At 40.0% G+C, this 15887-nt stretch overlaps 1 protein-coding gene across 1 annotated transcript; it reads right to left on the bottom strand.

Annotated features, from left to right (window-relative positions):
• Window positions 1–281: 281 nt before the first annotated feature.
• On the bottom strand, window positions 282–15326 carry LOC135051067 (gastricsin-like). Its single transcript, XM_063957247.1, has 9 exons — window positions 15271–15326; window positions 9213–9369; window positions 7241–7358; window positions 4926–5044; window positions 2005–2204; window positions 1787–1894; window positions 1503–1650; window positions 1120–1218; window positions 282–779 (listed from the first exon to the last, which is right to left on the bottom strand). Exons 1-9 carry the CDS (start codon window positions 15324–15326, stop codon window positions 627–629), a joined length of 1158 nt encoding a protein of 385 aa, XP_063813317.1. The 3' UTR covers window positions 282–626.
• Between the last annotated feature and the right edge of the window lie 561 nt (window positions 15327–15887).

The raw sequence follows: 15887 nt of genomic DNA on the forward strand, positions 1-15887 counted from the left end.
AGAGAGCCACTTACTGACTGCAAAATCTGTGGATATTTACCGCTACGTTTTGAGAACCTACCTGCTCACTTGTGTTCTTCATGGTCTTTGGTAGCAATACTCTAAAAACAATCAACACTTTTTTTGTGGGCAGACAGATGTGTTGGAAATAACATTTCACATCAAATTTCAAAATACTCCCAATTAGTTTTTGTTTTGGAACATTCATACATTATTTAAAACTTGTAATCATTACAGCTCATGATATAAGATAGACACACACACAAATGAATGTTTGCAAAAGGTTTTATTTCAGCTAGCTGATCTGACACAAGTATGGACCCACCTGACCTCCAAATACTACACGTACAATAAATGATGGAATACAATATAACGATATCCAGCTAAACTGTTATAGTTCACTTCAGTGCTTCTCTTTCTTTAATTAATCATCAGTATCCCTTTCCTTCTCTTCAGTTTGCCTTCATTAGTATCTAACACTAAGTGATATATCTGTTCTATGTTGCAGTGTAGTATTAGTGTAGTATTAGTAGATCGTAACATTAGCTGGAATGGAGTTGCTAACTCTTTAGGATGAAATCATTATAATGTTCTATTAAGTTGACACAGCTCAGCTCTGGGGTTGTCTACGCAGACTGTGCAAAGCCCATTCTGTTGTTGCCCATATCATAGACAGAGTAGTACTGCCGAAGGAAGACATCACCCAGAATCCAGAAGGGCTGACCATTTTGAGATGGCAGATAAGTCACTTCTACCCCAACAGTACAGTATCCATTATTCTGCAATTAAAAAGAAGAACGAATAACATAAATATGACAAAAAGCACAATTACATCGTAGATAAACAACATTCATATTAGTGTAGAGAGGTAGAAATAATAGGCACATGCATAAAAATAATGAAAGATAATTGTCAGTGCTTTTATAGAACAACACCTGTTGGTCTGGGGGAAAGATCACATATAGTAGCCCCCCGTTACCCTTTGGAAAAACGTGAGCTAATATAATGTCATTACTAACTAAATGTAGTTGTATCTTCTGTCAAATATAACAATGAGAGTACAGAACATATTAATGTGCCTTAGGTCTTTTTCATTTTTCATGTTAATGTCTCTTTTACCTGGAGAATATAGGCAGAGGGAGGGATAGGGAACTGGACTCCGTTGATGGTGAAGCTGATGGGAGGCAGGCTCTGCACGTTATTACAGTTGACCAGGAACTAAAAACAAAGATGAAAAGCGTTATTGTATTCATTTCTTATATATGTAATTTCATTATTACAAGCTGTGAACAGACACTACTAATAATGTTCATGACCATGATTAGGTACATTTGTTTATGTTTTATTCTGATCTCATAGGATGTTGACTCCCTGAAGTATTTTATTTACAAATGTGCTCTTGAAGCACTTGAAAACTGATGCACATATTACATGCAGTATATATCTTATTTCACCATCTGCAAATCTCTTTTTGGCAGTGTTTCTACCCTGAATTTTCTCACCTCTCCATTCTGGCTTTGCTGAGCTCCCAGATACTGCAGCAGAGTTCCCATATACTGTTGGGGTACAGTCAGGAGAGAGGTCCCGGTGTCCACCATGGCTTGGCAGCCCTGGCTACACCATCCTGTCGCCTGTCCATTGACGGAAAACCTGAAATATACTGTATTTATAATGAGGATCACATTTCACTACTATTAGAGTCTTCAGATTGTCTATGACTCACTACAGAGCTTATCAGTTTACACTAAATTTAGTTCTCTAAATGTTTGGCTTTCAAAGTACTCACTCATCAATGGCTATCTGCCAGTACAGCTCCTGAGTGACAGGTGCCCAGTTTATCTGTCCTGAATACAAGTTGCTATCAACGCCACCAAAAATCACCTCTCCTGATTGACTGTGAAAAAATTAAGGATAAATATATTTGTAAGAACAATTCAGTTCAGAAGTAGCATCATCTTCATCATTAAAATTACAGCTCACAAAAAATATTAAGTCATACATTACCTACTCATGTAGACACTGAATATAGGGTAAGTGAGTAGGTTTTGTTGCAGCATGCCTTGCATAGCAGTGGTCGCTCTGCCTGCAGAAAGGGCAGGGTATGCCATTCCAAAGATTCCTTCAAATGCTGCATACACAAAGTTGGTACCTGGTTCATTGACGCTCAGGCCAAGCTCCTGATTTGTGATGGTCAAACCTTGTACCTGTGAAAGAGGGTTAGTTATGATACTTAAAAGGATGATGATGATAATGATGATGACAGAAGATATACAATGTGGTAGACAACAATAACAGATAGCAAATGGCATCAGATAATTTTTTAGCATAAAGAAGAATGAAATAAATTCTACATTATCACTTGCAAATATACTGTACTGTATACATTGCTATGAACAAATCTTTTGAGACTAAACACAATTCAGCATTTACACGTTACATCAAATTTACATCTTAATAATGGCATTGATAGAAAAGTACAAAATTTAGGGGGTCATTCCGACCCGATTGCTCGCTGCAGTTTGTCGCAGTGCAGCGATCGGGTCGGAACTGCGCATGTACTCGTGCTGCAGTGCGCTGGCGCATGGCAGCTTTCATTACCTAGTGATTGCCTCTGAGACAGAGGCGGTCGCTAGGCAGGAGGGGGCTGAACGGCGGCGTTAGGCCTCCGTTTAGGGAGAGCGGTCCGGCCAACGCAGGCGTGGCCGGACCGTTGGGGGGGCGGGCCGCGGCGGCTGCGTGACGTCTCACGCAGCCACTGCGGCCAGCAAGAGCGACGAGCAACTCCCAGCCAGCCACAGGAGCTGCGCTGGCCGGGAGTTACTCCTCAAATACAAAGGCATCGCCTCTGTGCAATGCTTTTGTATTTGTGCGGGGAGACCGGCACTGACAAGCGGGGCGGAATAGCCCTGTGCTGGGCGTCCCCCGCATGTCTGAGTTACTGCAGTATACTCCAAGCATAAAAAAATGCACACAAATAATTAATGGAAAAAAAGAGTAAGGACTGCCTTCACTCCATTCCACTAATACTTCAGCTGTCGCAGACATCTGGTCCCTACCAAATATCGCCATCGCCACCCACAGCCATTAATGAAGATTCTATACTCAGCATCAGCTGTTTTATACTTCAAAATAAACACCAACATACCTCTTTCCACTTTGCTACAAGGCCTTGTAACGGGCATAACTAGATCTATGGTGCCACATAGCTCACCTCTTGAGCCCCATGGTCATCTTCTCCTATCTTAGCAGTACTCTGCTGCAGGCACATCTGTTCTATCTTCACTGATGCTGGATGGAGACGTGACCATGGTCTGGAAATGTCCCAGCAGGCTCAGCACAGCCAGCCTTAGTGAGGAGACCCGTGCGCTGAGTGGGACAGCAAATGTGCCTCCAACAGCACACTGCTAAGAAAGGAGAAGCCGCCCACTGGAGTCAAGAGTTGAGCACCTGCCCCACAGTGAGTACTGCATTGAAGTGTAGCTGGCAGCATAACAGCTCAAATTCAGAACATGGGACCCCTCGGCAATCAGTTTCACTATCCACGTGGACATCTAATGGCTAATAGTAACCTGTGGTGAGCAAAGTGAGCCATCGTGCCGAATCGTGGCGTGGGGAGCGAGCCCACAATGGTTCACTTTTTAATGTTCTGAACAAGTTTAATCATGTTCTGAATCAGTTTAGCTATGCTAATCCAGGGGGTTCCATGTTCTGAACTTTAAACCAGCTAATTAGCTACAACTATGCCCTGTAACTTAAAACTTTGATCAGTTATAGCATGGGCGTAAGTTCATGCCAGGCGCCAGGAGGCGATATAGAAGATGGTGCCCCCCCAGTAGCCCCGGCTTGCATATGTGCTGACGTCCCAGTGACTTGCCAATGGTACATCTGGGAGAATAAAGTTTCCTTATTGCAGCTAGTTGGGAATAAGGAATCTTTATTTTCGGGTGCTGGCAGCAAATGATAATAGAGGCCTGAGGAGGGGTTTTATCAAAGCTCGGAGAGAGATAAAATTGTGAGAGATAAAGTCCCAGCAAATCTGCTGTTGCCTTACATTTTAAAGGCTGTGTTTGAAAAATGACAATAAGGAGCAGATTGGTTGGTGCTTTATCTCTCATAATTGTATCTCTCTCCAAGCTTTGATCAACACCCCACTTAAAAGCTTTATTGTAATAATTAGTGCATTTTTTTTAAACCCAACTTCTGCTCTCTTTTCTTTCAGCTGAGCAGTAGATCATTGTATACACTTAGATTTGTTATCAGACACGTTCCAGACTCTTCAGATGAAGGGGTCTTCAAAGGGGTTTTCTGAGCATGGACAGCAGTCAGCAGTGACTGGAGCAAGTCACTATGAAATTAGTGGCAAAAGATCTTTCCTAGTTCAGAACCCCTCTGTCTTTCTTTCTTGGCACCCCTCTGAAAGCTGGAGCCCGGTGGAAAATGTCTCTATTGTCTCTGGGAGTTACGCCACTGAGTTATAGGCAATATTGGTTGGAGTAATCCTATAAGTATAATTCACTATTATGGTCATTATGGGTTTTGAATATTTTATTTTTGTAAACTCAAGGTGTTATGAAAAAAGAATGTGTGAGGAACTGCGTCACTCTTATATACAGCTTCTAGGAACTGGTTGCTGCTATTGAACGGTTTGTGGATGTACTATAATACTCCACTCTGGGATATACAAAATAAAATAGAATGTTCGGTGCACACCTAGTATCAAGAGTATTGACTTCTCTTTCAGGCTGTGTATATGAAAGTTGCTGTTCTTTGTATAGTGAAGGCGGTATGAAAAAAGACCGTGGGAGGAACTGTGCCACTCTTATATACAGCTTCTAGGAACTGGTTGCTGCTATTGAATGGTTTGTGGATGTACTATAATACTACACTCTGTTGTTAGGAGTAGCATAATGCAATTCATTACTTACTGTCACAGTATCATAGCCAAAGACACCAGTGAGACTCCCGCTGCCATATTGCATGGAGAATTGCTGATTATTAGATGTATATGTGGAAGACTGGCTTGGGTTGAACAGTGGGTGGTTCTCTAAAGAATCAAACAGAATAAATAAAATCAGTCAGTGATATAACAGAGCTAAGTGCTGGAATGTAGCTCACACTTACTGTCCCTCTCCAAATTCTGGCAAATTCAGCCTCAAGGGTTTTGGGATTTTTTTCAATGGACTTAAAGACAGAATATATTCCAATGCGTATGCATGTGTTGCTCTCCAGGAAATAGCTTATGTAATAACTGATGTACTTTGATTGATTCACCATGATATAGGAGAAAAGTATTTGATATTGGAGCTGATTGGCTTGTACTTTATCTCTCTCAGCTTTTTCTCTCTCCAAGGCTTATTACATAGGCCCCGTGGTTTGAAAAGGAATGTGCTATATGTTCAGGGAAATGTACCTACATTCTGGTTTCTGCTTTAGTTTAGTAAACAGTAAGCAGGGCAAAATGTCCGCAATTCTGGAATCCAAAATATTCCACAATCCAAATGTTTTGCATATGTCTGAAATAGTGACACATTTGCTATATGATGGTTCCGTGTACACAAACTTTGATTCATGCAAAAAAGAAAAAAAAATATTGTATATAATTATCTTCAGACTATGGGGGTTATTCAGTGGCAGCAAACCATAAAAGCACACTAGTGGGCAAAACAATGTTGCACTGCTGGTGGGCATAGGCAGATCCAGGGGGGGCACCCGGGCCCGCCCCCCCCCACCCCCCTCCTGTCGTTTCTGACCTTTTTTTCTTCAAAAGGAAAACAGCCTCCCCCTGCTCACACCACAACCTACCTCCCCCACTGCCAGCCAGCCAGAGTCCAACCCAGGCGTGGGGTTCAAATGCCAGCATCGAGTAAGACTGTTACTTATGATGGCGCAGAAGGCTTCATTAGCCCTCACTGCACCGCAAAGTTTCCCAGCGCTTCCTCCTCCACTTCCTTTACCACCATTCTAGGTGCAGTCAAACTCAGCCTCAGCTTTGAGAAGGCGGCCTGTGTGATTGTGAGAGGGTTGTCCTGCAGATGTCTTATGCTGCTTGTTGGAGATCCAGCTGGCTGCTTCTACTGATCAAAGATGGGCAGTTCGTGTCCTGCAGTCTGAGTCTCAGAGCAGTGCCCAAAATAAGGTATGCTGCACCTGCCACCACCAACTAAAAACTATAATAATTATATTGTGCTGGGGTGCCTTCCAGGCTCCCATAACTAATGGAACAGGTGACCAACATTTCAAGGCCCAATCAGCCTTTTCATCAGGGTGAAACATTAGCAATAAACCAGGATGTGCTCCTACAGCTAATCATTACCTGGTGGCATATTCTGTGAGGCCACGTCCCCTGTGATACCACACCCACGCGTGTAAATATAACTATTACCATTCCCCTATTATAGTGCCCCCCCCCCCTTCATTTTCTTCTGGATTCGCCCCTGCTGGTGGGGCAGATGTAACATGTGCAGGGAGATTTAGATTTGCGTGGGTTATATTGTTTCTGTGCAGGGTAAATACTGTCTGCTTTATTTTTACACTGCAATTTAGATTTCAGTTAGGACATACCCCACCCAAATCTAACTCTCTCTGCACATGTTATATCTGCCCCCCTGCAGTGCACATAGTTTTACCTTTAAGTGTACTTTTTTAGTTTGCTAAAAACTTATGTGTGTAAAGTGTATGTGAACTATAAACACATTTTGTTTTAAGACTTGGGTCCCATCTCCAAGATATCTTATTATGGTCTGCAATTATTCCAAAATATAGAAAAATTACAAATCCAAAATACTTCTGGTCCCAAGCATTTAGGATATGGGAGACTCAACCTGTAATAGGTATCAGTGGCATGGAGAATGTGGGAGGTACAAGGTAACTTGGATAGGGCGTGCCAGGGAAGTGTAGTCACACTCCTCAGATGGCATAATCATGCCACCTTCTGCAGTATGTAAAGAAAGGCACCCATATTTACAACAGGGCATAGCAATGCCCACCACACACTTGGCCATGTGTCCTCTAGTACTGAGTCCCAAAAGATCTCACAGTCGTCTGATTAATGTACAGCACAATGCACTGTGCCAGTGGTGTAAACAGATAAGTCTTGGCTCAATAGCAAATTATAATTGGGCCCTCTAGGCACCCATCCTCCTGCCCATCCCACCAAATCCTGAATAGAAATATGCCATACAGTATGTACTTTCATAAAGCTAAACCATATAACACTCATGTTATTTTTGGGGATACTCACGACAAGCTTGGCTTTGACAGTAAGTGGAAGCAACCCAGAGGTTGGATGAGCCAGTGTCAAAAAGTACCATGAAGTTCTGTGGAGGTGTCCCAACACTGATTTGTCCATAATAACAAGCCTGAAATAGAATGCGCTGTGTTAACAATATCATTTGGATGTTTCCTAATGGCAAAGAGTTAAAAATGACAGAAGCTGATTGGTTGGTGCTTTATCTTTCTCCACTTTATCATTTTTCAAACTTTGATAAATCTCCTCCAGTATCTTGTGTAAATAATAATAATAATAATAATAATAATAATAATTTTATTTATATAGCGCTCTTTCTCCAACGGGACTCAAGGCGCTTTACAGACATCAAAAACAATGCACATGATACAGAGGATCTAAGTAATACAGCAATAGATAAGCAACACAGATATAAAAGAAAACCTTAAGCACACAGAAAGTATAATGAATGATTGGTGTAGGCATTTTGGGTAATAACTTCCAAGGGTTGTGTATTCCACCCTCTCAAGGTACCAAGTGCAGCAGCCATCTTGGGCACACAGCGTAGGATTACCCAGAATGGAATAGTCTACCGCTAGAAGAGATGACACAAAATGGGGGTGATTTCAGAGTCCTAAAGTTCAGATTAGGGTTCCAACAAAACCACCAGGTATGTATTTTTTATCCCATCCACAAGTGTACCATATGGGGCAGCCATGTTGGTCGCTCTTCGAAGGTTACACTGTGGGAGGTAAGCCATACAAGGGCCCAGTGCATATATGGGAAAATGGACACTTGTGTAGTAATATGATGTACCCTGCATGTAGGGCGCATAAAATGCATACATAAAATGTTTTGATAGGCAACACTGGCTCGACACTAAGAGATCCTCAAAACTATTTTAAAATATTGGCAACTATTGTGGTTAACACACAAAGAATTACCCCCTGCAAAGAATATATTGAGGAGAAAGCAACAGCTTATATTTCATACTTCTGCGCCCCCACAGCTACATTCAGAGGTCACCTACAGCGAGATCTCTCATGGCTTGTGCCTGCGCGGCTCCTCACATAGCATATACCTTATTACATTTGCTCCATCATTACCAGCTCCAGGAAAATATTATTATATCGCTCCTAATAAGGGAGCAGCAAATTCAGAGGCTATTTTAAGAGGAACAACTACTCCTATAGCAGCTCTTCCTTATCCACTATACTGTATAGTGGAGAAGCATCCACTCACCCTGCACACTACATACTATATTAGGTGAGATCATTCCTTTTTATACATCCAAATATATATTTGATAAATTTACATGGACATCAAGCTTAAAAGGTAATTCTGATTCTACACATTGTATCAAATATCAGAGTATCAACCTTTTATCTCACCTGAATGCAAACATCTCACTTTCCACTTAAGTATAACAAACTGTGAGGAAAAATCTGCATTAAATAAACCCCCTGGAGTTCAATGTGCGGGGAAACCTTTAGATTCCAGCATTTAATGCAGAACCTATGGGTTACCCTACATTAGTTACTGGTTTACCACACTGGGAAAATGCAGAATAATTGAGTAGCTCCAGGCATTAAATTTGTAGCTTTTCTCACTCTGTAAATCCTTCGGCTAAGAATATATATGCCACTATGCATTTAATAATTTAAAGTCTAAAATATTTGGTTGAACACGATTGATTATCTTTTATATCTATATTTGTATGATATATGTATTATAATTGTGTGCTTATATATTTATTGGTTTTCTCTAAATTCAACTAAGCTTCTTAATAGAAACAGCCACAGCAAAACTTATACTTTGTTTATCCAAAATAATTATTTCAGGAACTTATTTATATATGTGTAGTATGCTCAAGATGCTAGATTCCCCCCAAAACGTAAGAAAACAGAACTGTCCCTGGAAATATATTATGGAGGTCTGTAATGATAGCAACTAACCTCAATACATAATTAATTAATTAGTTACTTACATCCATGTACATAGGCTCATAAGCCACAGCAAAATCATACTTGTGATTATAGCTGTATTTCATGGCAGGATCCCTCTGGTGTGTTTTCATAAATTCATCCAGAACTCCTTGCTCTTTCATTGTCTCTCGAATAGATTTGAATTTTTTCAGAGGGACTCTAAATAAAAGAAATGCAAAGGGAGATCTGCAATCCTGATTTTGGCCAAAAAAAATGAATTATTTTTGGATTTCCTATTTTTACATTAAATAACACTTTCATCTATTTACAGTATATTAACAGTTTATACAAAAGCTGAAGCCAAGTATGTTTATCATGTCTGAGATGTGCACATTCTAGTATATGCTCGATATTTATTCAGTGGTGGGATTCAAATAAATTAACAACAGGTTCTATCATACACACAGGTTTAGCCTAAAAATCCCCAGTGTGGCCACATTACAATTCCAAACTACACCCTTAACACGAGGGTCCTGCAGCTGCTGCTGCACTTTACACAATAATTATTTGTTACTCTCAGGGCCAGGCCAGAATATTAAATGGCCCATGCTGCTGTTTAGTAAGTGTGTTTACTTTACTCACAGTTTACTTTAACATAACAACAGACAGTTGAACTTGAGTTACACAGAGTCACTCACACTGATGTGATTTTTCTTATCTCCTCCCATCCTCCGCTCCTTGGCTGGCGCAGCACAGAACAGAACAGCCTCAGGCCAGGGGCGGGTGCGGGACTCAGTAACTCAGTATTAGTGCCGGCGGTGGCTATAAGCAGCAGCACACCACCAGTACCAGAGACGGAGCAGGCCGCAGGTGGCAATGAAAGGGTGCAGGCGGCGCTGTGGGCAGGAGATGGAGGGAATGACCGGGGCAGGTGGCAATGACCGGGGGGCATCCAGGCGGCGTTGTGGGAGGTGGCAGGGTGAGTGAGGTCCATGCACCACGTGCGCATGACGTCCACACCTGGCGTGCGCGTAACGTCATGACGTCCGCACCCGCTGCGCTTCCCCAGGATTCAAAAGATTCTGTGCTCCAGTCTCTTGATCAGGCAATCAGGCAGGCAGGCAGCAGGTGGGCGGCGCTAGTTAGCAAACGGTTCACAGAATCATACCTAATATTAGGTATCAGTTCTGCAGAACCGGTGCAAACCAGCTGAATCCCACCACTGTCTTTATTGCTGTATAGATGCTTCTCATTCATAGGGCAGTATCCTATTAGATGCAGTGATTTACCACACGTTAATAACAGGCTTTTTAGTACAATAATGCTATTGGGCTATCCAATTACAGCCCGTTTTTACAGTGCGGTAAATCATTCTTTATCGGCCGATAACACAAGGGATCCATGATAAGATCGCGGATCCATGTGTTAACATCCGATAACGGGTCTCCTAGGGTTGGTTATTGGGGATTCGGCTTAATCCCTGTTAAGTGCTATTTTACAGACCTAATTGGATAGCCCCGGGGGAATCCTTTAGTGGTGGAAACTCACAACAGCTAACGTCTAATGATAAAAGTGTAACTTACTTTAAGAATAATCTTTATATTGCTTGTCAGTTTCTGTTCATGTGGCTGCTACTTTATACATTAATTTATATGTTCCAGTTCGATATTGTATGGGAATTTTTCATTAAACAAATTTTAAAAACAGAAAAATTGTGTTTGGGTTTACCCCAATGGTCTGCTGGGTTGTTAAGTTGAATTTCAAGTTTTAGTTCAAAATTTGTTTGCGGCACCCAGGTATATGTAGGTAAAATAAACTATAAAATGTTGCATTTTATGCCTGTTGGAGCCTAATTAGTACATTTCATAGATTTTTTTTTTTTTTAAAGTAATTTCAATAGCAAACATTACTGTGTCTGATCTGAAGCAATAATAATGAGCAGGCACCTATTAGTGCAGGATATAAAATTTTATACAATTTTGTACATTAAAATGCAGATGTGCAAGTACGTACTGGAAAATAATTCAGGTTATTGAGCTCGTATGAAATGGAAAATAATTCAGGTTAATCTGTATTTTTTCCAGACTTCCTTTAAAAAAGTCCACTCTGGAGTATCCCCTCAATTGAAAGGTTCCAAATATAAGAGAAAAAAAATTACATACTGTATTGCACTGGTTCTTAGAATGTTAATAATTTTACCTTTAATTATGCCTGAGGAACCCTGAGGAAGTCCAGAAGTGGTACCATGCATATATTTTATACTGTTGGATTGCCCTTATTTCTGTTATTCTAACTTCATATTCCAAATACTTAAAGACTTTGGAGACCTAATTCAAGCCTATTTCACTTTTTAAAGATCCCTGGTGTCAGGATCCATAATGGATCTGATCCCAAAATATGGTACTGTTTAAATTGAATATTGTAACCATGTATATTCTGTATGGAAATGTTTTTTGTTTGTTTTTTAAATGTGTGTCATACGTAATTAAATCCAGATAATTGAACTGAATCAGGGGACATATGGATTGTAAAGAAACTCTATGTGCAATGTACACAGCAGGGGGTCATGGCTACAAAGGGATTTTGTAGCCTGTATACAGACTTCATGTCTGTCTAGGTGATAGAAATTTCTCAATGAGAGCATCTGGCCAGACTCTCCTTCCTGACTAAAGTCATAAATCAGCCCAATATAGACAGATCACAGTCTTCAATCAATTCTGGTTTTGAAATGGTTAATAGTTTCCAAGTGTGATGGTTTTTGTCACGGAGCAGTTTTAGTGAAAGGATAAAACTATGTGTCAGTAGCTGATTCAGGGTTATTCGCCTAAGGTAGCCATAATGGCTAAGACAATCAAACTTCTACCAGGAGCGCGCTTACTCCAATGCATTGTTCATTTCGAAGGTGATAACTGAACTATGTTTTTATCCTTTTATTTTCTGAAATTGTCTGAAATCGGTGTACTTTTAAAAATAATCCTATATACTTTGTAACACTTTTATTGGTAACTGTAAGTTCTGAAGTTATTCTTAAAATTAAATCCAAATTTCTAGTTCTGATTTTCTCTGTTCTTAGACCTATGGCCTTGCGAGTCTGATTTTTAAAGTGTTTACTGTGAGCTGTGAGCTGAACTAAAAGCTCCGCTGGGGTAAGTGTTATTTTCCCAAATCCCTTTGATAGTGGCAATTACTGTGTCTGAAGTACCCATTAGTCACTGGTCCCGATTTTCAGATTGACGTATCTGGAGAATTGGCCGTTCAATCATGACACGTGATATAAACTTTTGTTTATTATTGTTGAAATATGTGTTGTTGTCATTTTTTTTGGGGGGGTTCAATGTATATTAAGTTATCTAAATGACTGATTTATGTGGATTTTTTTGTCTTTTGATACATTTTAAAGATAATGAACCAAAATAATAAAATTATTATCATTATTATCATCATTATTATTATTATTATTATTATTATTAGTGTTGTTAGTGTGTGCGTGCATGCGTGCTTGCGTGCTTTTGGCACTGTCATTTTATTACTTAGCCATTTTGCTTATCCCACTTAACTGTCGAAATGACTGTGTATGAGTATATTTTTTTAGTCTTTATAGAGTAAAAGCTAAATCTATATATATATATATATATAGAGCAAAATCATTTTTTTTTTGTGCAAATTTTTTTCTTTTGAACCAGCCCAATGAATCAGGCTGACAACCAGTTTGAAACAATGTTTAGCATTTTTACACAGAATATGTCTTTAACTTCTACTGAATTATATTTGTCTTTTAAAAATAAACATCAGCTCTTAAACAAAATACTTTTAACTCAAAATCCATTTAACGCAAACACAGCTTTTTTCTCTTTTTGAAGGAATAACGTATCTTTCAACTAATACCTTGTGTTTGATAAAATCTATCATTTTCATTTGTAAAGAAGTGTTGTTGTGGCTTACATTGCTATCTGCATATCGTCATGTTTCATAGTGAATTGAGGTAATTGTAATTGTGTCATATTTTATGATCATTTTATGAAAACTGCCAACAGAATCCAGGAAAATTTTTATGTTGTCTTAAAGGTTTTGTCCATTTTTTTGAAAACCTTGTATTAAAATGACTTGCATGGCTTATTGTAAATGTAATTTCTATTTGTCATCTTAAATTGGGAGATGGCTCATGCTGCAATTCATGGCACTGGAGTTTCTTGCAGTAGGCTCCATAGACTAAAAGGAATTTATGGTTCTCAACTGTACATTTCAAATTATCAGAAATAATAGTACATGACATGTACTTTTTGGGTAAAAATGGAGAACAGTACCTATTTACCATTGACTTAGAACTGAAAATTCAGATGATTAACTCATTACAGTGGTTTAATCCTTCCTCTCTTATGTTATTATGTTTTAAGATGTACTACTAAAAACAAGATCCGGTTAGGATCCCAACGTTCAGGATCCCAGCAGTCGTAATACTGACGCCAGAATCCTGACACTGATCAGTATGCGATGGCAAAATCTCGACAGGGATCACAACCCTGGTTACGGCATCCCAGCACCTAGAATCCCAATTGAAACACTGCCAGGTTAGGCTGCGTGAAGGGGGGGAGGTCAGGTTTAGGTACCACCAGGAAGGGTTAGGCTACAGGGGTGGGGGAGGGTTGGGGGTTAGGTTTAGGCTGCCGGAAGGGAGGGTTAGGGGGCATAAGGGGAAGGTAAGTATATTTACCCTCCCACTTTTGGGATTCTCACAATTGAGATGCCATGGTCGGCATCCCGACCGCCGGCATTCCAAACTCAACCCCCAAAAACAGCTATGTAGAGATGACACTTCCAAAATTTCCATTTCATTTTCATATTTTTCCTAGGAAATGTGTCGGCCTACTTTACATTTAGATATATATTTTCCCTTATAATTACACACAAAAATATATATATTTTTTAATGAATGAACTTGTGGAGCTGTATTGTGAGAGCATTGGTGGCTTAATCAGTTATTATTACTTATGCAGTTTTGGTAGAGCTACAGTTAATTTACAGTTGTCACTATTTAAAGTGTTAAATTGATTAAAAAAAATGCTTACATAGAAGCAGTGGCGTCATTGTGACACCTGGTGTGCCAAATAGCCTGCAACCGAAATGGGGAGTGGCCTCATAGGTATTGCGTGTTCTCACAGTGAGCCCCCGTTTTCACCGCTCCGGGGCATGCACAGCATTCCCAGAGATACTGAGCTGCACCTGCCCCCAGAGACTCTACCTGCACTGCTGCACTGGCGGATTCTCCTCAGTGGTAAGAGCCAGGCGCTGTATGGTAATGCAACAGTGCAGCACCCAGCTCCCAGTCACTGTGGAGGAGCGGGCATTTTGGTGTCACCCCCTTGGAGGTTATACCTATAGATTGTAAGCTTGCGAGCAGGGCCTTCCTACCTTTATGTCTGTCTGTTTTTACCCAGTTTTGTTCTATTACTGTTGTTCTAATTGTAAAGCGCAACGGAATATGCTGCGCTATATAAGAAACTGTTAATAAAATAATAAAATAAATAATACCTGGTGCATTCTGCACCCCCCCCCCCTCCCCACCCCCACCCCGGTTAATCCTCTGCACAGAGGTTTTACATATAAGTGACACTAAATTCTATACAGCTTTTCCCTGGGAGAGTTTTATGGGGGTAGCACTCAGAAAGTATCACCTGATTAGTCATGATCAGCTCACAAACACTCAGATGCTGCCATCCCCACCAGAGTATGTCCTCCATTATCAAAGGCCTCCCAAATGCTGGCTGTCAAAGCCAGAATATATGACAGAACATTTCGGGTTAGTTTCTAAATCGTAAACAACAATAGTTATGTAAAGTAATGAATTTCTGAGAACACAGGCGGTATAAGGTCGCTGCTCCTTAAATATTTATAGATCCAGCCACCAACTGTCAAAACCAGTACTCTGTTTTTAATGCCACTTACACGTAGAACCCCTTTAAAAATATAGCATTTTAACCATAATTGTTGAAAAATCATACAGAATGAAAAAAATGTATTATTTTCTCTTTAAACATGAATATTTCTCTGTCCATTACTGAAAAGCAAATGACAAATCTTCTACTACTCCAGAGGATTTTCCAAAACTAGTTGTGTACAGACCTGACCAAGCCCTCTGAGAGCTGGAGACAAACCAGCGCAAGGATCACCCACTTCATGGTTTTGGATTTCAGGCAACACCAGTGCTTGTGAGATACTCAACATTGCCTCTTATACTTCTAAAACCTCCGTGACTTACGTCAGAGCTCAAGATAACTGTCTGGCATCTAACCTTCCAAAGTTTTTGACACATATTTAGTTTGGAACTCTGCCTATCAATTAGTCACTTAGAGATCTGTTAATTACATTTTAATGTACTGTGACATCTAATATTTTATCCAAACTTAGCAAACATGATAAATACAAAGAATACAAAGATTTGTTTTCATGTACAGCTAAAATACTACCTATAAAACAAATAATCCCAAAGATAAAAATTATAAAATTAAAATGATCACAAAAAATAGGGTTATTTTGACCTGATCCTATTGTATCATTCCAACAGATCTGATTCTGTGAGGAAATGTACTACAAGTTAAAGGCCAAATCAGAGGCGAAACTACCATTGGTGCAGCAGGTGTATTGCACCAGGGCCTCTAGGGACTAAGGGGCCCACTGCTGATGAGACCAGCAATAGGCTACTGCACAACCATTTTGAGCAAAGTCAGATGACTGGCTCA

Source organism: Pseudophryne corroboree, chromosome 2 (genome assembly GCF_028390025.1).
Source record: "Pseudophryne corroboree isolate aPseCor3 chromosome 2, aPseCor3.hap2, whole genome shotgun sequence".
NCBI lineage: Eukaryota > Metazoa > Chordata > Amphibia > Anura > Myobatrachidae > Pseudophryne > Pseudophryne corroboree.